Source organism: Eretmochelys imbricata, chromosome 1 (genome assembly GCF_965152235.1).
Source record: "Eretmochelys imbricata isolate rEreImb1 chromosome 1, rEreImb1.hap1, whole genome shotgun sequence".
Taxonomy (NCBI): domain Eukaryota; kingdom Metazoa; phylum Chordata; order Testudines; family Cheloniidae; genus Eretmochelys; species Eretmochelys imbricata.
In genome coordinates this window covers 297,497,150-297,521,093 of record NC_135572.1, presented here as the reverse complement: position 1 = coordinate 297,521,093, position 23,944 = coordinate 297,497,150, and the positions used below count along the sequence as shown (strand labels likewise).

The 23,944-nt window shown below is 41.5% G+C and overlaps 1 protein-coding gene across 1 annotated transcript in view; it reads left to right on the top strand.

Annotated features, from left to right (window-relative positions):
• TBC1D30 (TBC1 domain family member 30) overlaps positions 1-23,944 on the top strand; it is an 86,261-nt gene that overhangs the window by 39,303 nt on the left and 23,014 nt on the right. The window contains exons 3-8 of the mRNA XM_077807753.1: positions 11,466-11,527; positions 11,972-12,037; positions 15,195-15,320; positions 17,923-18,108; positions 20,908-21,076; positions 22,836-23,004. Of these exons, the coding sequence (XP_077663879.1) occupies positions 11,466-11,527; positions 11,972-12,037; positions 15,195-15,320; positions 17,923-18,108; positions 20,908-21,076; positions 22,836-23,004 (778 nt within the window). The remainder of the gene's footprint in view (positions 1-11,465; positions 11,528-11,971; positions 12,038-15,194; positions 15,321-17,922; positions 18,109-20,907; positions 21,077-22,835; positions 23,005-23,944) is intronic.

Below are 23,944 nucleotides of genomic sequence, written 5' to 3'. Positions count from 1 at the left end.
CCCAGGGTCCCCCAGGACCACTGCTCGGGCGCTCTCAGGAGCCAGCTACACCGGCTGCTGCTCATGCAGTTCCCAGAACCAGCTGCCCAGGGATGCCCGAGCAGTGGCCAGTGTGGCTGGCCCCGGGGGACCACCCAAGGCTGTTGCTCAGGCACCCCCCGGATGGCCCTGGAGTCAGCTGCACCAGCCGCTGTGGAAGTAGCGGAGGTCATGGAAAGTCACAGAATCTGTGACTTCTGTGACCTCCGTGAGAGAATCGCAGCCTTAATCCTGATAGGTGAACAGTAAAGAGCAGGCCTCGCTGGGAAGTAAGAAGCTTGCTGGTGCATGGGAAGGGACCAGTACCATCCACTCCTGTAGAATCTAATCTTCATTTAAAATAAATTATATGCTTGGCGAGAGACTTAACTGAATCACTATAATGCATTTTGTTTACGGATCCACCAAGTCATCAAACCCGTTAAGGATGACTATTCTTCCTCTTAGCTGCCTGCTGCCTAGGACTAAAGACTGCTGTAGTATTTCTCTGGAGAACAAGGAAGAGAAGTGGGCTGGCAGACATTAGTGGAATGGCTTCCCCATCCTTAAAAGTGGCAAAGTCCTGAGCCACAGAATATATGTCCTGTTTCTGGTTCCAATCTTCATGGAGGCCAACTGCCCGCAGTTGTTAGTGACAGACCCAGAGAATAAATATGAGTTAAAATGACATTGTCTGAGTTAGTTGGCAAAACAATTGACTAGCCTAGAAAAATTAAATATTGATACTTTTAGGGGATGCAGTTTGGAATTGTTTGAAAAATTAGTGTTACATAAATATATTTTCAGTGTTATAGGGCGACTAATTCCCCCTACGGATTAACTAGGCTATCCGCCCAAGCCAGGTCCCATAAATTTTGGCCAAGGATGCCCTACTAAAACTAAATGGTCTTTACCTACTTTGGAAGGATGAAAGACTGAGCCTGATGTGATTTGAACCTGTGGTTCCAGGGATAGTAGGAGGAAAAGAAGCAAGAGGGAGGGTTTTTACAGTTATTTCTATTTTTAAACACCTTTGAGACACTCCTCCTGGTATCATCTCTGTGGTACCTGAATTCCCAACTAGAGTGATAAATTTCAGACTTGATGGTTTGACCACTAAAGCATCTCCTCCAGCTGACACTGAAATAAAAAGCAACTCTGAATCATCCATTATATCAGTAGTCAAGGGTCACCTTTTAAAAAGAACTGCCAACGCATAGATTTAATTACCTGCTTAATGATTAAGCTTGCAGCACAGATGTAGCATTTTTTAAATACAAAACCAAACAATTTTAAAATGATGAAAAATCACTTCTCTGAAATTTTAATAGTAACACCTAAAATGACTATACTGAAAATTTAGAAAAATATCCATTGTTTTAGTTTGTTTGCTTTGACAGCATTTTATGTATAATTGGCTTCACTTTTTAATTACATTGTGGTATGCAGTGGTGTTGTAGCTGTGTTGGGCCTGGGATATTTACTCCTGGGGGAATTCTGCAGCACTGCGCTTGTCCAGAATTAATGTCTCCCATAGATTTCTTTGCTTCCATGCAAAAAAAATGACTTCTGACGGGGAAGCAAAGGGAAGCTGCAAGAGTGGTCATGCGCCTCTCCCCAGAAGCACAGGCAGATTGGTTCGGGCAGCCAGTAGAGACCTAAATCACCACCCCAGGGGGCGGGGTGAGGGAGAGGGAGGAAGAAATGTGCAGTTGTGAGAGAGAGAGAAACTGTGTCCCTCTCGTTTGCTGTTGCAGCACGTTTGGCATGGAGGAGCAAGGCTTCAGGGTGTTTCTGAAGAAGTAGGCATGGGACAGGCACTGTCCCCTCAGGCAGAGCAGAATATAGCAGCCTGCCTGCTTAGTGAATTGTTCCCATTTTCTTTGTGAATTCCCCCAGGAGTATAAAACATGTGTAAAAGTTTTAAGGCTCCTTTACATTGCCAGAGTGGTGTAAAGGACAGTATGGCCTTATAAATGCTTATGGTGCTTTAGTGATTAGAACTGGTCTAAATTTTTGGACTGAAATAATTTCATATCAGAATGTGCTACATGAACTGTTTGCTGTTTACCTTTCTAGAGATGGTCAGTAGCCAATATAAATCCAGCCCTCACTTGTTCTTCAGTTGCCTATAATTAAGGCTATGTTTTAGTCACGGGTATTTTTAGTAAAAGTCACAGACAGGTCACGGGCAGTAAACAAAAATTCACAGCACGTGACCCGTCCATGACTTTTACTAAAAATACCTGTGACTAAAACTTGGAGGGGGGCTACCTGGGGGTGCTGCGGGAGGGCGGCCTGGGTGCTGGAGTGGGGGGTGGGCAGTGACGTGCGGCCCAGGACCCTCGCTGGTGCTGCGGGGGAGGGCGGGGGGGGAGGGATGGTGGGGATGGCAGACTCCCTATCTAGCTCTGTGCCTCCCCTCCCACCCCAGCAGCAACAGAATTTGGGTGTGGGAGAGGGCAGGGGGTTGGGGTACAGGATGGAGTGAGGTGGGCTCTGGGCGGTGCTTACTGGGGGGCTCCTCAGCAGCAGCGACATCCCCCTTGCTCAGCTGCTAGGCGGAGACACTGCCTCAGCCCAGAGGACTGGCTTCACAGCTCCCATTGGCAAACTCGCAGCCTTACCTATAATGTTGAGTACTAACTAGAAATAGATGGTCAAACCTAATTATATTACTGTTAGGCAAGCGGCGTTGGGGATTTCCTCCAATGCTCCCCACTCCCATTCTCCATCCATTGTATTGTAATTTAAATAAATAACTGAAATAATTGAAACCAGAGGGATTTTATTGTGTTATTTTGACAAATAAAATATGCACAATTTTATAATATTGTAGAATATCTGCAGAATTTTTATGTTTTTGGCACAGAATTCCCCCAGGAGTAGATATTAGAGAAACAAAGTGGGTGAGGTAATATCTTTTATTGGACCACCTTCTGTTGCTGAGGGAAACTAGATTTTGAGTTTACACAGAGCTCTTCTTCAGGTCTGGGAAGAACTGAAGAAGACCTCTATGTATGCTCAAAAGCTTGTCCTCTCTCACCAACAGAAGAGCCAGTACAAGATATTACTTCGCCCACTTTGTATGTTTCACTGTAGTCAGTTTGCCTGTTGTTTGTATGTCTTTCACAAAGAAACAAGGGAGATAAAAATGTATTTAAAAAAATAGTAAACTTCAGGTTTTAAACAACAAAAATTGGCAGGTGCAATCAGAAGCAGGTGTTAGTAGCTGGAACAACTTGTAACTCAGTTTTTGAGATTGACTCAATTAAACTGACATAAATCCGTTAACCTTTCACTGAATAATAGAACAGCAAGAATTGTAAAAACTACCCTTGTTTGAAGTGCTTTTCCCCAACCATTAAATCAAAATCTAGTTTGAAGTGAAATTCTGTGGAGTTATTCCTTATTTGTGTAACAAGCCCACTTAAAATGTTGTTGGAAATAGCTAAATTTTCAAATTTAAATTTTAACGACTTTTACTGGGTAGAGTTCAGTTTTTGAATTTTCAAACTGACATTCTGGGCACGCTCCCTATCTCCAGGGTTGGACTGCAGTACTTGGTGTCAGACTGTCCTAGTGAAAGGAGTAAGCAGTAGCATCCTTCTTCCTTTCATTGCTTCAGGGTATTGCAGCACATATGGGCCTCTTTCTCAGGAGGGCTGTCAGCAGTGGGTGATGATACAGTACATATCATATGTGTTTCTATGCATTTAGGTTGGAATTTAATGCTGAGCGTGATTTTAAAACACATTCAAATCTGGGCCTGTAAGGGTGTAACTGCTATTAATCCTTTGCAGAAATATCAGTCTTGACCATTGTTGAAAAACAATAGGCATATAGGTTCTTAGACATGTCATTATAGCTTGTGCTGGCTTATCTGTTTACAAAGCAGAGTCAGCAGCAGCTGCTTTCCTGCATTATTAAAGTGCTGTATACGTAGCACACGGAATGTACCCAAGTGTTCAGTGGCACTGCTCCTCCCAACCCTTCCTGTGTTGCTGTGACAAAATCTTTGATAGATGCTGCAATCCAGTTACTCTTGAGATTCACTTTATTTTTAAACCAAGCTGCTGCTTCCTTCAGATTGCTGCCTGCTTGCTCCCAGGTGGTGCTGGAGGAGGCGGAGGGAACTCTGCTGGGTTTTCAGTCAGTGATGCTGGGAGGGATTGTGGGCGGGCTCCGCTTCCCCCCTTCTCTTCGGCACCTCGACTTTGCTGTCTCTGCACTGCAGATGTCCTCCAGCAAAGAGAGCTTCTGCAACATACTCCAGCGCCCTACGCCCTGTCTCCTTGTAGTGTCTCGCAGACCGGTCCGCCTGCTGCCCTAATGCCTTGTTTGGGAGAGATCTCGGCCTCAAAGGGAAGCCTTGCAAAGCTGTAAATAAAGCAGAACTCCAGCTGAATTTGCCTCCTGGAGGGAGCTGGGCTGCACCTGCCGGGGAGAGGCCGCTGCTGGCACAGCGTGGATGGTTGGTCTCAGCCCCGTGGGCACCCATGAGACAAGACAAGCTGACGGGCTCCCTGAGACGTGGGGGAAGATGTTTAAAGAGGCAAAACACAGGCGGCGGCGTGGGCACCATCCTGAGCAATGTGTTAAAGAAGAGGAGCTGTATTTCCAGGACGGCTCCTCGCCTGCTCTGCACCTTGGAGCCAGGTAGCGTGTGCGTGGGCCAGGGGCGGGCGAAGGACCTCCCCGGGCTCTGCTCCGCTGGCCCGGCCGGGCTGGGCTGGGGTTTGAAAGTGGCGCCGCTGTGCAGCGGCTGCTTCCCTAATGCTCTGAGCCAGGCTTACCCCGGCCGGGGGCGCGGCGTGGGGGGCGGCGGAGAGGAGCGCGGGCGGCTGCTGCCCGTCACGGACACGCGCTTCTCCCGGGCGGGGAGCAGGACGGAGATGAAATCCCCGGGTAGGCACCGCTCGCGGGGCGAGGGGCCGGGGGCGCCTCGGGCGTGTCTCTCAAGGACGTGCCCACGGCAAATGGCCGCTCGCTCTCAGCCGCAGCCGCTCCAGCGCCGCGCTGCAGGGCTGTGCTGGGAGAGGCGGCGCGGCCCCCTGCCGTGAGGCAGCGATCGCGCTCGGCATCGGCATTGGCATTAAAAAACCCTCCTCGTGCCGCTGGCGGCGGGCTGCCGAGAGGCGACTGTCCCGTCCCCGCGCTCACTGTGAAGCCCCCCAGGCGCGCAGCTCCCCGCCCTGCCGCCGCCTCGGTCCGGCCGGCCTGGTACCCGCCCGCGAATCGCCGTGTCCTGCTGGGGCCGCTCTGCGGCGCGGCAGGGCGGGCGGCGGCGAGGCCAGGCCGGGTCCTGGCCGCACGGTCTGGGCTTTGCCGCTGAGCTGAGAGTCAGCGTCTCTGGGAGGAACGGCTGAGGGCACTTGGCCACCCCTCCGTGACAGGCCCTGTCGGGCACCCGGCTAAGACAGGGAGAAACGCCGCGTATGGATGTGGCTCTCTGAGGTGCCCTTGGAGCCGTTGGGCCCTGGCAGCTGGGGTGGTACCTGAGGACAGGCCTCACCCCTGGGGGGCAATGGCAGGACCCACCGGCCAATGAGCCCTCCCAGAAGGGCAGATGGCCACTCCTCTCTGGCGAGGGGATGGGTGGAAGCAGCCCCCCCCTCGTCCGTCCGCCTGCCCCCGGCAATGTTGTGCAGTCTATGGGGAGGCCTGCCGCAATGGGCCATGCCACCCGCAGTTGGGCTTGTTCATTTCCTGACCTTCTCTGGGAAGGGTTCTTGGTCCAGCTGGCCTGCTCTAGCTCTTCTCCCATCAGTCTCGTGCCTGCTCTCCCCCTCCTCCCCCCGCCTAGTCTTTGCTTTCTTCTTTGCCTTGCACTGCTTTGCCATCCCCTATCCCTCTTTGTGACAGCACTTCAGCCACACTGTAGCTGGGTGGGTCTTTTTGCATTACTTATCCTCCTCTGAATGGCAGAGCTCCCTGCATCTGAGCAATCTCTTCTCTCTCCCTTCCACTTTCTGTGGAAGCCATGCTCTCAGAGCCCTACTCTCCACATTTCCCCACCCTTATTGGGAGCGCTTGACCTGGGGAAATTCCTTTGTCTTATCTGCTCTTTGAAGAAGTGTATTGTCTAAATACACAAAGAAGACTGGTTTCAGAGTAGCAGCCGTGTTAGTCTGTATTCGCAAAAAGAAAAGGAGTACTTGTGGCACCTTAGAGACTAACAAATTTATTTAAGCATAAGTTTTCGTGAGCTACAGCTCACTTCATCGGATGCATTCAGTGGAAAATACAGTGGGGAGATCTATATACATAGAAAACATGAAACAATGGGTGTTACCATACACACTGTAATGAGAGTGATCACTTAAGGTGAGCTATTACCAGCAGGAGAGTGGGGGGGGGGACCTTTTGTAGAGATAATCAAGGTGGGCCATTTCCAGCAGTTGACAAGAACGTTTGGGGGGGGGGGAGATAAACATGGGGAAATAGAGAGACTGCTGAATTGGAATTAATTTGCAAACTGGATACAATTAACTTAGGCTTGAATAAAGACTGGGAGTGGATGGGTCATTACACAAAGTAAATCTATTTCCCCATGTTTATTCCTCCCCCTCCCCCCCCCCCCCCCCCCCCCCCCCCCCCCCCCCCCCCGCTGTTCCTCAGACATTCTTGTCAACTGCTGGAAATGGCCCACCTTGATTATCACTACAAAAGGTCTGTCCCCCCCTCCCCCGCTCTTCTGCTGGTAATAGCTCACCTTACCTGATCACTCTTGTTACAGTGTGTATGGTAACACCCATTGTTTCATGTTTTCTATGTATATAAATCTCTCCACTGTATTTTCCACTGAATGCATCTGATAAAGTGAGCTGTAGCTCACGAAAGCTTACTCTCAAATAAATTTGTTAGTCTCTAAGGTGTCACAAGTACTCCTTTTCTTTTTACAAAGAAGACTGTTTTCTTAAAGGGGCAGTCATAAATTTTGCATCTATTTTTTCCCTAGAAACTACTTCAGTTTCAAATAAAGCAAAGCCTTTATTAAGTGGCTGCTCAGGGGACCAGCAAAATGAGATCTCTTAAGCAAGGTGGCCTTTAACAAAGGTGGATCTGCAGCTTACTAGAAAGCCAAGGGGACTCAGTTATTTGATTCCAAAATTTTGTTTTGTTTATAAAACACTGAAAATATAAATATTTAAATCATTTTATTTTTATAAAATACTAGAAATACATATACTTAATAATAGATGTTTAATCATTTGTAGGTGAAACATTAATTTGTCTGCGGGTTATCATGAACATAAAAGAAGTAAAACTGTAACATAATTATTTTTAACTAGTGTCTCATGAATGAGTATTAAAACTTAAAGGAATACATAGCTCTATACAAAGTGCAGAGTTTCCCATTGCACTACATGTGTATATACAATGTGCCTTATGAGCAGTCAAGTGCAAAGTGAGTAAGCTGATAACTTAAGCAAATTTCTTCTGTATTTGAGAGCAATTCTGGATGGTCTCTGGTTATGTTGGAGAAGTAGTTGCTTAATATATTTACATTGTAAAGTTCTTGGGGATAACCTGTTCCATAGGGCTGCTGGTTACCAAAAATAGGGTTCTTTGACACAGACTTCATTGTATTTTTTTTAATATGCCCCCAGGTCCCAACTGCTCTGTGGGTCCTGCCCCCAGCTGACACCAGCTCATGCAGTAGCCTCCTAATATTGGAGACACTGCCATTATTCTGTCAAGCTTTATAGATAAATTGCACAGAGATTCCTGCCTGCAGCTGTGACACTCATCCTTCATCCCCAGGACAGGGTAGAGGAGCTGATACCAGAAGCACATCACCGTCTCACATCTAGCAGTGGATTAGGTCGTGGTTTGGAGTTTCTGTAGTCCCAAAGTGAGCTGCTAGCAGGAAGCCCAGTGATGCCATAGCTGGGGTTACCTGCTACCATATCATCATCCTGGAGATCAGGGAGGATTTGAACGTTTTGTGCCTCATTGTTGAATAAACTTAAGGGGTCTCATTCTGGCTTTGTATGTATCTGCTGATATCCGTATGTATTGGGAAGCCTCTGGGGGCCAGTTTCATTGCATACTTCATTATGTCCTGGTGTGCGCGGTGGTTGCTAGGGTAGTGGATTGCATGGAAGTTTGCTCCGGACACTGCTTTCACTACCCCTTACATGGGTGAATATAAGTTATAAAACAAATTGTGGGACAAAACAGCATGGCTTTTTTTTGTTTTTGAACCAACAATTAGACTGTAGTTTGCATCACTAAATTTTGAGAGCCCAGCTGCTGTACGGCCTTTCCTCCTTTGTTTAGGACGTAACATCAGTTTCTGGTTAGGTACAGGTTAGGTGTTGATACTAGCATTGTTCACTTTCAGTTACTGTCAGTGGAAGAGATTTCAGCAGCTGCTCTTATGATACAGTCAGAGCCTGTGGTGATTGGATTGGAAATGTTTGGGTGGGTTAAGACTAGTTGACTAATCCATGCCCCCAAGAACATGGGGGTCATAACACACAACCTTCCTGTGCATCCTTCCTTTGGAGCTACTGAAGAGTTCCCAAACTTTTGGCCCAATACTCCTGTCCCTGTGGAGTAGTTCATTGCTGAAATTGAGGAATGGGGTTTTGATTATTCAACCAAGTCTTCTTACTTGGCTACTATATCTTTCTGTGCTCAAGTAGCTGATGTCCGTGATGTGTGTCAGATGCTCATGAGACAGAAAATGGAGGGCTGTACTAGGTTTTGGGACTCCTGAAAGGATGGATGTCCTAACAGTGGAAAATTACTGGAATGATATGTGGCGGCAGCTTTCGTCTGGTTGACTAACTTGTGGAGGGGGAGATTCTCCTACATCAAACGGCTTCTCTACAGCAATTTTTGGTGTGCTGTGAATTAGTGAGCGGATTGCTAGGGTTCTGGGCAGACCTCATTCTGACACTCACCTTGGAGATGACGCCTACTCTATGCCTCCAAATTTTGATCTGTGGCTCTTTTATATAAGGCAAAACAATATGGTAAGAAGTCATTAATTAATCTTCAAGAGATGCCCAGTCAATTGGTCTAACTCAGGATGGCCATGTCAGTGTATCTCCCTGGGCACTCTGCAGACAGCAGTCTCTCTTTTCTGCCTAGTGACATCACACCTTTATTAATTCAATGCCATCATCTGGAAGATATTTGTGAGTTGAGATCTGGGAGTCCTTAGATCTCATTTATTTGGAACAAGTCTCCACTGTATCTGCTGCCATGTCTGAGGTCTTCGATCTTGAGGTTCAAACACCAGGTGGATAACATTTTGCCTGTTTTCAAGATTGTATTTGTCCAGACACACCCTTCACTACTCCCGGCTGGCTTTGCTAGAGGTATTTTCCTCGTGTAAATTGCAGGAATACAGAGGCCTTGGTATTAGGTGGGTCTTTAAGCCTTGGAAAGCTGGAATGCTTTCTGTGTTTGTGTACTCAGTTGGGGGAGAGTGCATGACTATTCTGGAGGGCTATTGCTTCCATCTACCTTTTGCTGATACCAGAACATGTTACCTTAAAGTGTCATCTGGAGTTACACTTTAAGAAAAGTTGCAGCTAGCTATTGGCCTGAATTTACATAAATTGCTGTAAGTCCTTATTGTTTCCTGTACTCAGTAATAGACTGTTTAGGGATGAGACCTTGTTTTGTTCAACTGACACGTGTTTGCAGCAAACGTGATCGGGCTCCTTTTGAGTCCCGGGGGGTGGGAAGTGAATCCCAATAAGTAGTAACTGCAAGGTATAAGCACTAAAATGTTCAAAAACGGCTCCTTTTTTTTAAGGTATTGAAAATATTAATATGGACAAATGCTTTAATATCCCCAAACCCAGTAAGGCTGTTATTAGCTGAACAGTGCAGATAAAAGCATCCAAATGGTAAATTCCCTGATACAGTTTTTAAATGGCCAAATCTAGGGTAGATTTGCTTTTTTTTTTTTAAACTTTGCTTTCAGTCTAAACCTTTGTATACTACCTTTCCCCCACCAGTCAGGTTCTAAACACCTCATAATTAGTTTCATATGGAAATACTGTCAAAACTTAACTACCAAGCATTAGCAAATGGCGCTACTTTTTTTTTTCCAAACACACAAGGCCTAATCCAGTAAAATGTGGAGTGTTTCTGATGAATTACCTTACATTTAAGGCATTTGGCAGCTTGCAGCACTGAGCTCTTTACGTTGATATAAAAAATTATGTACAAAGTGTTGATCCATGAATCTGTATCTTTGGAAAGACAACCTTCATATGGAAACATTTGAAATACAGAGCACACATGATGCCATTAATCAAATGTTGCCGGAAAAATGTCTTTAAGAAGGGCTTTATTCTTTTGTACGCATTCCTCTGATATCAGTTAGTGCAAGAGAATGTGAAGAATGAAATATTGGACTGTTCAGCACCTTGGTTTTGGACAGCGACATTCTGAATGATTGAGGACTGATTTAATCTAACATACAGACATAAATCAGATTATATGTATTATTATATATATTATGTTGTGTCCAGATGCCATAATCAGAATCTATTACAGGCCAAGCCTGAGATCCTAGTCTCACACCTGAGTTTGCATTTTAAAAATGTGTTATCTATATTAAAAAGATTAATTAACATTGATTGCTTTTATAGCCAGAAGAAACTCTTAAGTTTAAATGGGAGTACTAGCCAAACTTAAACAGAATATGGATAAAGGATAAGTTATTAAATATTACATACTGAGCAATATACTGATTTTATTAATGTAACAAAATAAAAATGAGCATCCGGTGTTTTAATATCCATAAATTGAAGCATATGGAAAGAAAAGCTAGTTTATATTTTTATATATAGATATCATGCTTTAAAAACAGAATGATCCCCTGTTCAGTATATTACTGTGGTTTAGCATCAGATACTTTGTTAAGGGTCATGCAGCTCACTGCATACTGAGGAATCCCTACATGGACATTGAACACTGTGCTCAAATTATAAAAATGTCAGAGCTCTTTACCTTCCCTCTCTTATCTTGTGGACTTTTCCATTGTAACAAGTTTTTATTTTATTTATATAACATTCCATTACAACAGGTTATTTATTATAAAACCTGTGGTAATGGAAAAGAGCTCTGACTTTCTCACAATGTGCGCAGAGTGTACAATGTCCACGTAGGGGATCCCTCAGTATGTAGTGATCTTAGCAAAATATGTTATGCTGAACAACAGTAATATACTGAACAGGGGATTATTCCATTTTTAAAGCGTTATATGTACACTTTTTAACATACACCTTCAGTTTGCTTTGAAAACAGGAATTGATGGAAACAGGAATAGAATGCAGTCATTCAGAATTACATACAGTAGTTCAATTTAGAGTTCTGTATTTTCTTTTGACTTGATTTAATTTTTTCCTTTTCTAAATAGTAAACCAATGATTTTGGTTTGTCTTTTTTCCCTTTTGTTTTACTATTGTCTCTAGGGGTTGATACAAAGTTGAAGTTCACTCTTGAACCATCTTTAGGTCAAAATGGTTTTCAGCAGGTAACTTCATTTATTTTCACTTGTTTTTAGCAGACTAAAATTTCCTTTTCAGTGTACTTGTGTTACTTGAAATGTGCATTGCTTTATTTTGTATCTTAATGTGGGTATATTAGTTGCCACTACATAAAGATTTGTTCCAACTAACATTTTGGAAATTGTAATGCAATTCCTTTGTTTTCTCTGACACCTCAGAATTCTCATAATGTCAGAGTCTTATATTTTTTGTTATATACATAAAGTATTAGTCTTATAAGATTATATTTTGCCTTTAATTAGGGTTTCTGTATTAACTCTAGGCACCGGTCCATCTTATGGCTAAGCATTTAATTTCTTAAACATGGGAAATAAAATGAATGTTTCTTACTTGCAGTATTGCACATATGCCCACATTTCTGAATTAAACTAATTCCATATGTTTCCTATGCTGGATGTTTTTGCTTTTAGTGGTATGATGCTCTCAAAGCAGTGGCCAGACTGCCAACAGGAATACCAAAGGAGTGGAGGAGGAAGGTAGGTAGATCTGTACACTTCACAAGATAATTGCAATCGCATGTGGTTTAGAGATGGTATGAATTTGAGAGTCTTAGGCTTTGTATGCACTGGGGATTTTTGCTGGTTCAAAACTATCAAGGACCAGCCACTCGTGGAGCTGCACTGTTGCACAGACAGGCAAAGCTGCTGTTTACACTAGTGGTGTTGCTCATTCTTGAAACTTACGTAAGCTGTACCAGCACAGATTTTGGCTTTTATCACTTTACTCCATCTGCACCAAGAGTTTGTGCTGATGAATCTTTCCCAATAGCTGAACATTGACTAAATGTGGGACATATTCTGGCCTCAATTTCATGCAAGCAATCCTACAGAAGGATTAAAACATACGTAAGATATATACATGGTTTAATATAATTTTTGTATGTTGGGATCTTTCTCCTTTTCCTTTCTTACTCCCTTTTGGAATTATTATTATTATTTATGCAGGGTATTACCATGACACTAATTTAACCATAAATTCTTTTATTAAATCCAAAGGGCAAATGGTATTTATAACAATTACTCTAAATATGCCTGTAAAGCCTAAATAATAGCAATTTACTCCAGCCAAACAGTAACAAAATATTTATAGGCATATGATCAAAATTACTTACAAATGGGCTAAGGATGCTTAGACCCATATTGGTCTACTCCCAACGTGGTCAGGCAGGTATTAGCAATGAACCCTTGAAGAGTTTACTTTTTTATACCCTTTAAGAAACAAGTGATGTCACTGCAAATTATTGCACCTTAGCTAAGGCGGTATGAAGTAGTTTCTCACATAGCCAATTATTTATTGCACATGATGCCCAGTTAACTGTGTTTTATTTCTATTTCAGCCCAAACCTTAAGATAAGACTGGTATTTCACAGGATCACTACAGGTTTAACACAACTCTTCTTTCTCATGATTTCATTCTTTTTGGTCACAGGCTTTGGGCCTATTGCTCCTGCTAATATCCTAACTCAGTTTAAAACCATAGTTCACCTAGGTCTCACCGGGGTGGATAGTCTCACACTCCCTATCCCTCCAACCCAAACCATTTGCTCTTTCAGGTTAAGAGAGAATAAAATAAACAATCATAGGGGTATCATTCCCCCCTAATTGTTTTAATAAGTAGTCCATTTGCATCACATTGGAGTCTTTCAGCTGTCATTTTCTTCCCTATAATGAAGTCTTTCTCCCTCCTCCCCTCTAATAACCCATTTGCTATTGCTCTGTTACTTGTTCTGTGAAGCTTTGCAAAGAGTGACGCAATGTACAGGCTCTTTTTCCTCCCCCTCACCAAGACCATATCTATGCTGTTGCTCATGCACTCGTTGTTTAGCTAGCCAGAGGAGCAAGTGGAATGGAACTGGCATTGGCTCCCTCACACTCTTTCACATTTCTGCTGAACTAGGAGGAAGCATTCTACACTGCTCCAGCCCAGTGAGAGATCCTCCTCAGCTGATAGGGGTGGGCAGAGCCAGGGCAAAGGTTAAACTTTCTCCAGCACAGGTGGAGGACAGTATCCATGCTGCTCCTTTTGTACAGGACACTTTTCCTCTTGGCCCAGCAGAAATGGAGTATGAAACCAGCAAGCATCAGTGGAGTTTCATTTTACTGCTCTCCCGACTAGCAAATGCTGTGTGGAGGTGCAACAGCAGCACAAGTAGTTCCTCTACACCAGAGATCTCTAGTGTGTGGGAGAGGGGAAATGCAGGGAATCTCTGATTCTGAGAGCTGTAGGTGAATGTTTAAGTGTTTATTACTGTGGGAAGTGTGGGAATGGCTTTTCTCATTTGGAATATGTAGATCAACTCCCCTTCCCTTTCACCATTTCTTCCACCCCCCTGCAAAGCAATCCTTTATCATTGTTAACCATTGTTATGTTGTGGCCTACCACCCTGCCTAGAATTAGGTAAAATTATATACCAATGCTCTTTACTAAATTCATATCTGTTAGCCTGTTAATAATCAACAAATTGGAGTGGGAGTTCAAAAGTTACTTAGCAAAGAGGTTCTGAATCTGCATTGTACCTGTGGGCTCTTCTGATAAGTTCCGCTATTTTAAGCACTGATTTTATTTTTCTAGTGTGGATGTAGAAATCTCCCCTTTAAAGATGGGCTCATCCAGTTATCATTTAGAGAAAATGACATTCACCATGATATCCCTATCTGTAAGGTTCCTTGTTCCTTGTATCTTTGTTTAAAGTCCAGCATTTCTTTACAGAATCCAATATTTTCTTCCTAACTTCATAGGCTGTATACTAGCCTAGAGTCACAGATGCGCCTCAGAGCATGCTATGTATGTAGTCCCTGTGCTTGAAACCAGGCTAATGTTTCAAAAATACATCTGGATGCCAAGAGTTCATGAACCCATCTAGTCACAGTTGCTTAGTATAAACCAAATAATTCTTTGGATCCAACCCTGAAGTCCCTACTCTGGGGCAAATCACCTGCTCCTTTGTATTAAAAAAAAACCAAAAACCAAAAACAGAACCCTCCTTTGCCCAAAGAGAGCGATCAGGGAGAGAAATTCTGCAAGGTTTCTCTTGCAGGTTTTCCAGCAGATCATTCCAGCATGAAGTTTGTGGAATGGGCAGCTTGGGGCTGTGTTATCTTTTCATCAGATTCCCTGTTGATTACCGTGTGGTGGAAGAGATGATGTGAGCAGTACACCTGGCCCTACCTTTACCAGTCTTGCAGATCAGACTCTCCCTTACATTTGGATTCCTGATCCCTATGTCTGTGAGAGATAGTGCTGTGAAGATAGCTAGCACCCTCAGTTCTTCTCATGCACGGAAGACAGTCACATGGAGGATCCTCAGGAAATGGCTGGGGCCTTGGTTTTTATTCACACAAAGTTCCCCTGGAAGTTGGTAGGAATTCTACCTGAGTAACACCTTCAGGACTGAGCCATCTATTGCATTTTAGAAAGCAGGGGTATCGCTTTTATTATATAGAAATTGTTTAGACTCAGAAAAGATGTATATCCTTCTTTTCCCCCTTCTGCATTTGTTGAATCTAAAGGAAAATCACATCTGGCTAGAACTTGTGAGATTCATAGAATTACATACCAGTATGTATAAACTGATCTTATTTTAAAATAGGAATCGAATAATGCATCGTATTGTCATGTTGTATGTATCTTTAGGTTTGGCTGACCCTAGCAGATCACTACTTACATAGTATAGCAATTGACTGGGATAAAACTATGCGGTTCACTTTCAATGACAGAAGTAATCCTGATGATGACTCCATGGGCATTCAGATTGTAAAGGTAATTGGCATTTCGGCTGATATGTTTGTGTGCATAAAATATAATTTTTTAAAATTTCTCAGTGGAAAATAAATAATTGTTTTTTGGGAGGTGTTGAATTTGTTTAATTTTCTGCTACTGCATTCCTAAAAGTTACTTCTTCTTGTCTATTGGCCAAGTGTTACTGTTCCTCTGGGCATTCTTGCATATTAATTGTTGAAATTTGAGAAAATAATTTGTTTCAGTGCTGTTGCTGTTGGTAGAAAATTCTTTTTGCCTGATTTCCACCTCCAGCATTCCTGTTTTTCAGAGAGAAGTAGTGGAGAGAAAGGTTAATGAAAGGCACATTTTGCTCTTGCTTTGCCAGTGATGCCATCTGCTCAGTTTGTCTCCTCCCAACACACAAAGTTGGGCTGGGGGAGGAAATCTCCATGGGGATCTATTTGTGGAGGTCCTCACACATAGTCCTATTTGGAGGTGCCCATTTGCTTCTTTCTTCATCTTGCAGAAATGGTCACATCACTTGCCCCTAAACATTGCAAATCTCCAGGCACGTCCATGCAGAAATCTTGGACCTATACAACTCAGTCCCTTAAAGGTCTCCTGCCTCTGGTCATGTGCTACTCTAGCAGCAGTTGGGAGGGTGACATGGAAAAGACAATATATCCTGGAGCTGGATAATATATTTACCCAAAGTCTGTGGAGCTGGTTGGGAGACAGCCCCTCTAGCCCACCCAGTCTCCTGTCCTTCCCCAGTTCATATCTCTGGCTCTTTGAAGAAGCCTGAGGGGAGTGGTGCCAGGGAGGAAGCTGAGTCCTCTCTTCCGCTTGGGAGAGTGGGGATATCTGCATATGGAGGGGACCCTCTATGCACAGATGTTGGGGGCACAATGTGAGCCTGTATTGGAGAGAGAGTTTTTGCAAAATGTTTGTTTGTTTGTTGGCAGCTACTAGCAGAGAGACGACCAGCTGCCATAGGGTAATTCATCTTTTCCTTCAGTAAATTGCATTTGTCTGCATTCTCTCAATTGTATACTGTACTGTTGGTCATGTAAAGTTTGTAGCCCAGAGTTGTTTTAGTTGTGTTTGTAAAGAAACTTTCTAGACCTCCTAGAGATGATGTAATGTTCTGATATATAAAGTGATGTTTGCGTGCTCGCTTGAGGATCATATTTGCTGATTTAATAATGGTCTAGCAAATTTCTGATTAAGGTTTTGGTGGACCTTGTGTTCTATAAAGAAAATATTTGCTGGTATCCAACCGTGCTGTGATGTAATAAGTTGACCCTATTGTCACTTAGCGTACAGTAGTAAAATGTCCTTCACTCTGTATGTGTTTCAGTTGTTGTGTCATTTCTTTTTCTTTTTAAAATAAGAGCCAATTTTGGGAAGAGAACATCATAGTTCAAATTATGATTTCGATAGCTCTAGTGTCTTGCAGCTTAGTCTTTTTTACAGTGATAATTTCATGAAAAGAATATCTTCTAAATCCATCTTTGCTTTAGCACCAGTATACCTAAGTGATGATGCTTACATTTCTGAATATTTGTTTGAAAAACAGTACCCAGACTTGGTAACTCTAAATTATAGATATTGGCTGTACAATGCCTTATTAAAAGTGCTGTACATGTTTATGCCTTTCACTCACAAACGAGTTACAACCTCCAGAACAATGTGTTTTTTGCTGGCATAAAAAATAAGGAGTCTGGCAATATTTTTGCAGTTTGATGCAAATGATTCCTATTTTTTCTTCGCATGTCAAAAAAGATGTTGGCTTTATTCATTTGCTAACACAAAGTGCAATTACAAAGAATGCACTGTTAATGTCTAAAGGACTAAGGGTTTGCTAACGCACAGTGTTAAAAAGAGTCTTTAGAAAATAATATGTTTAACAGGATAACATTTATATTCAGCTCTAGAACTGCACTTGAAATTGCAGCTGCTAATTTTAATGTTAGTTGCCTACAACCACCCACTCTAGTACCTTGTTCCATACTTTATAGTGGCAACAAATCACGATATTCCATTGACTAAAATTCACATTCTAATTCGTTCTCTATGCAGAAAAGTGTTTGAAAAAAAGAGATATGTAATATTTCTCTTTTAGGCTTCTGGTTAAGATATGGGTACAACTTTCTTTTAACACTTTTTTCTGGATTTGATAATTTTTCAGAAGTAAACAGCACTTTACAAATGAGAATGTTTTAAAAATAATTTTGCAGCTATGTTTTATCTCTTTGAAGATAGCTTGTAACCTTATTGATATTTCAGGGACAGTCAGATACTGGCATCTCTTTTGGTAATTTATTTATCTAGGTTAGTTTCAGAAGCACCATTTGGTTTACAGAGTGGTCTTCTTTACACCCAATTTTCCTGCTCTGTTGATCGGGAACAAGGAGGTCAAGTGAGCTGGTGGCTCAGTTCCTGCTAGAACTCGGGGCTTTCTTGGATTCCAGCCCTTTGCTCAAACTACTTCATTCCTTCAATCAGCTAAACATTTTAAAATAAAAATTAATCTCTTCAAACAGTGGTAACATAATTATGTGTGTGTTTGGCAGGATGCGGGAGACAAAAAGTAAGGGAGTGGAACAGGAGAACATCTCAAATATCTTTCCTATTTTAGGATCTTCACCGAACTGGTTGCAGTTCTTACTGTGGCCAGGAAGCAGAGCAGGACCGAGTCGTGTTGAAACGAGTTCTGCTGGCTTATGCTAGATGGAACAAATCAGTTGGATATTGCCAAGGCTTTAATATACTAGCTGCACTCATCTTAGAAGTAATGGAAGGCAATGAAGGGGATGCCCTGAAAGTGAGTGAAACTGTGTGCTATGTTTCTAACCCTTGTGATCGTGAAGATTACCTTTAAAAGGTGAACTTAGTGTAAACAATGCATACGTTTGCAGACAGCCTAAAACAGCAGCTCACAGAGAACTGATCCATCTGAATGGGTCATTTTAAATGTCACTCCTGTTAACGACCACTGATGACCATTTTTGCAAAAATACCCAGATAATGGGTAAAATCCTGGCCCCAGTGAAGTCAATGACAAAATTCCCATTGACTTCAGTGGAGCCAGAATTTCATCCAATCCCAAACTGCCTCCAAAGCACCAACTGGCCCTTTTCTTAGCAACCAGAGCCTCCAACTTTCCTTGACAACTTCTGTGATGAATTTGTGTGTTGTCAGTCCAAAAATCTGCAGCACTTTGAAACAAAGTGTGAGATCAGTGTGAAGTAAGTAGAATTGAATATCAAAATAATTATCCTGGGTCTGTTGTACTGAGTGTATTACTCATTTCCATGTTTAAGTTGTTTAGAACCCTCCCATTTTAAGTTAAAGCTGCTGCTGCTATATTTCCAGAGTCCAAGCCACAGAACTGACGCCTGCCTTGCTACAGGGCACCAGGACCAAGATTTGCCAGTGTTATGCATGACCTTCCTAAAATACAGCTTGTTCATGTAAATGAGGAGTTTACCATGGGGGTTGAATTGTTAAAGGAAATCATGACTCTCTCAGATACTGTGGTGTTTAACTTGCTCTAGATATTATTATATATATTTAAGTCTTAGAAACTGTGGGAAAAATAACAGCTCTCAGAGTCAAAGTCCAGCACATATACATTTCTAGATAGATATCTTATATGTTGCTTTATTATAGAGACAGAGTTGTAACATTAGGAAAATATTAGAACAGTTCCAATATATATCGTGGAGTAAAATTTGCCTTGTATAATTTTTTTCCCCACATAATTGCCTTATGTGATTGCCTTAATAATTTACAGCTACAATCTCTTATTTTATGACAACCACATGTTCTCCAGTTTATTAATGGAGCAGTTCCTAAGACACTTCACTAGTTAAAGTAAGCATGTTAATGTTAAATCTCCAGTTCAATACAGATAGAAACTGCTTATAAATTCTGTAAATTAAATTAACCTAACTGAAGTAGAAATGGATATGATGGGTAAGAGTGCCATAGTTTGTGTGAAAAAAAAAATCACACATGTGATTCATCTAGTTTAAAAAAAATACTAAAGAGGTTTTATAAAAATAGATTAAACAACAGATTGGCATGGGGAAGAAATTACAGAATTGAACACCACTGAGAAATATCCTAATTGCTGGAAAATGTACCACAGGATGCTAATAAAGTACATCACTATTTTAAAAAATCCCTCCCCTAAACACTTTTGATGTCAATGAAGTAGGCAGAAGTGGATATTTAAGTCTTATAAAAAGCTTTGTTTTCTTTCTAGCTCTCTATTTCATGTCCGGAGTATTTAAAGCAATATCCATTATGTAAATAGAACCCATTGTGCATGTGGCTTTGTTAAATATAGTACTTTACAACTGACGTATTAAGAAATTAGCAGAACTGCAAGGATATTTATTACAGATCTAATTCATATTATTAGATTACTTGTTCCAAAAGCTTGGGAACAGGATAAAGAAATAAGGCACAATTTTTTTTTCACAAGGGAGAAAAAAATCCTAATGCAAACAGAAGACTGATAAATGTATTCTGAGAAATAAGGGACTCTTAATTATATTGCAAAGAAAGAATAAAGGTAGTTCTGAGAATCATGCAGACAAAAATAATGAATTGCTGCAAAATAAATATCATGCTTATTTGCATATAACACTTTTTTCTGCTAATTCTATGAAATCCGTAGAAGTGTAAAAATTTCTAATAAATGCTTAAAAAGTCACTGGCAGGGAAGACACAGTCATTCAGTGCAAAAACATCTGTATGTATATTGGAAGGGCAGGTGGTGATATATCAGTCCTTTAAATACTTGCATATAACAATTTTCATTGAGATGGTAGCAATTATATTTGTCTCATTTTACAATCCTTAAATATTTCACCATAATCAGTTGGTGAACTATTGTCAATATAGTTGCCTTCTTTATATAATTAAACATATTTGTTGAGCTGTGCATTGTTATATTTCTCAGTTTATTACCTTGTATAATGAGATGATGAAGTGCAATGTACAATAACCCATCACGCCAGCTAAAATGCAGGAAGAGTGCTTTCTAAAGAGCAGCATCACATACATAACCATTAATTTAGATGCTGACCAGGATAGCAAGTCTTACATTTGTGACATTTAAAAAGCACAGACTTAATGGATTTAAGAATTTCCTAAATAATTCAGAGCATCTCACTAACACATACAACAACAGAAGTATCAAAAATTGGCTTTGATTAACAGAATATTGCTTCCATTATTGTGTGGTGTGGCTTCTGTTAGACTGATCTCAGTCTTTTACATTCTGTTATTTTTTGAAGTTATCCAGACTCCTCTCTTAGCAGTGCAAGCTGCTGTTGAAGAGTTGACACTTCGGACCCAATCCTGCAGGTGCTCTGCGCCTGGAATGTCTACGAATGCTTAAAGTAACGTTGCCTTCTTTCATTATAAGATATAGAATTAAACATCAGATACCTAAGGCACATCTTGCCAGCGTATCTAAGCTATAGCTCAGTGGAACAGAAGATGTTAGTGCATTTTATTTTAGAGTAGGAGTTTTTGCTGTTCTTGGAAGATCATTTGTTCTCTTACCAATCCTAAATGATTGACTGCTCTTTTTCTCATTTTCTTACAGATCATGATTTACCTAATCGATAAAGTACTGCCTGATAGCTATTTTGTCAATAATCTTCGTGCATTGTCTGTGGATATGGCTGTTTTCCGAGATCTTTTAAGAATGAAGCTTCCTGAACTGTCCCAGCACTTGGATACGCTTCAGAGAGCTGCAAATAGGGAAAGTAGAGGTGCGTTCAACAAAAATGGTGTTGAATTATTTTTCACATTTGCCCCATTGAGCATCAGTTTTAAGAACACTGTGGTTTAAATGTGTATGTATTAAAAGTTTGAGAACAACAACATTTTTAAAAATTGTGTAAGAATACAGTTGACCTTTTACTAATTGACTAACATAGTTAGCATGATAGGAGATGGTTCTTATACTGGTGACCGTATCTTGAACCAACAGCTCTCTCAAGTGAAGCAAATGAGGAGATACTTTAGCCCCATAAGTAGCTGTGGACAGAATTGGGTTGACAATGCCATAAATTAGGTATCTGACAATACCACATCACATAGCATAGTACAGCTGATGTCCTGGAAAGTTCTTTGCCTAATTGCATGGCCTTTGATGTCCTCTTCAGTTTCTTGGTGGAATCTGTATTGGAATTATGTTATCCTTGTGGGAAGACTGATTCATGGCAGTGGATCATGTCTAGTTGTTATTTTTCTGATTAGATGCCTAGTGACATAGGGTGTAAAATGTCCTTGAATCTGAGAGCTGATCTTTGTTATCTGAAAATGGCTTTGCACTCTGAGTTCTGAGGTGTAACACTCCTCAGAACGTTCTTTCCTTAACAAGATCGAGTTTTTTGTTATTCTACAATTGAATGCCCCTTGAGTTCCAAACCTGAACATTACGAAGGCCCCTGTAAAGAATGAGTCTTCTAGGAGATAGTCTTGTGAATGGCTGCCTGAACTGTGTAAAAACAGATAAACAAAAAGCCTTTAATTCATGTTTGCTGGCTTGGTGATCAAGTAATTTTGGTGGGTGATGAGGAGCGTCGCTGACCTCCTATGAATCAATCCACACTACCAAAATTCATGAAACATGCTCCAGGCACCAGAAAGTGAAACTTCAGAATTCCAAACTGAATGATTAAATCTTTTATGAAACTGCTAGCAAACCAAAAGGAAAACCGAATAAATTACAGCTGTGTCTGCTGAGGCAGGACACTAGGATTTTAATACAATAGACAGGACTTAAAAGAACCAGTCCCCATCGGGCAAGTAGGAGATTTTTTTTTGACAATTGTCATTAACTTCTGCAGAATTTGAGTTTTGTTTTTTTCTTATAAATCGAGCTGTTGTGATTGCAGGGTACAAAAAAAACCTCCTTCCAAATATGAAATGGGTATTAACTAAGTGGTGCTAACTTCTGGAATCTACAGACATCACCAGCACTTCTGCTGCTGCTTAGGCCATGTCTACACTACCACTTATGTCAGGAAAATTTATGTTGCTCTGGGTGTGGAAAAAAACCCAAAGCCCTAAGCGACATAAGTTTCGGTGGCATAAGTGGTCGTGTGCACAGCACGATGTCAGCAGGAGAGCTTCTCCTGCCAACTTAGCTGCTGCTGCTCGTTGGAGGTGGTTTAATTATGTCAACGGGAGAGCTCTCTCCTGTCAGCATAGAGTGGGCACGCGGGAGATCTTAGAGTGACACAGCTGCATCGGTACAGCTGTGCCATTGTAAGGTCTCTAGTGTAGGCATAGCCTCAGTTTTCCTATACTGCAGCAGAGTGATTCACAATGTTACTTTTCACTGCTGTTATTCAGAACCCTGTGGACAGCTGCAGACTGGGAAAGCTTTGAGCAGCAGCAGAGGCACTGGAACTATTGGCAGTCTTCAGAATGCGGCACTGCACCAGTTTGCACAACATTGTAAAGTAACTTCGGGGAATAATGAACTGTGAATGACTTGCTATCTTAATTTTTCCATTTTAGGAGGCTATGAACCCCCACTTACCAATGTCTTCACAATGCAGTGGTTCCTGACCCTCTTTGCTACATGCCTTCCTAACCATACAGTTTTAAAGATCTGGGATTCAGTATTCTTTGAAGGGTCTGAAGTTATACTGAGAGTAGCACTGGCTATCTGGGCAAAGTTAGGCGAGTAAGTGATTTTTCTTTCTTTTTTGTGCAATGCATGCAACATATATGGTTTTAATACATATTATTTTTCTGAAGTGCAAATTCCAGATATAAACAAGGCATGGCCTTGCAGGAAACTATTACTTTTAAAATAGATGTACAAAGTGGCAATATAGCATTCTATAAAATGTATTCTAGAGAACAATCTGGCAATGACAGAAAGAAGGGTGGGATGACTTATTGGGCTTCACCCTATTAAATGTCTATAGTTAATTACATAGCATATATAATATCTATGTTAAAATGTTGGGTCTGATTCTGTAAGCTCACTGCACACAGAATTCTAGGTGAAATCAATGGGAGTTCTGTGCATAGAGGCTCCTTGTCTGTACTGTATTTAAGAAACATTAGATTCACAGGCCTTCTCTGAATTCTTATTTATTTAGAGCATATCTTTTAGAAAAAAACATTCAATCTTGATTTTAAAGTTGCCAGTGATGGAGAATCCACCACAGTCCTTGGTAAATTGTTACAATTGTTAATTACCCTCACTGTTAAAATTTGTGCTTATTTTCAGAACGGAACATACATTGCTAAAGTGTAGTTACAGTAGTGCTGAGCTCATTACAAGCCTCATGTTCCTCTATACAATGCATTGCCTGGTGAATGGGTGTTAACCAATAAGTTTTCTGGAAACTATCTGTGGAAGCAATTGCTTTAAAGAACATTTTTAACCAAGATTTTATTAAGGATAATGTATAGGTGCTGAGAAATCTGCAACATGCAAGCTGTCTCATTTTGTAAGGGATCAATCATTGAATACAAATCTAGGTGGTTTTTTTTTTAAGGACACATGTAATGGAATGATTTTTCTGAACTACTTTCATCACTGCAGATGTTTACATTCCAAACAGAGGGCCAAATCCCTTTGGAGTTAATGAGAGTTTTGTCACTGACTTCAT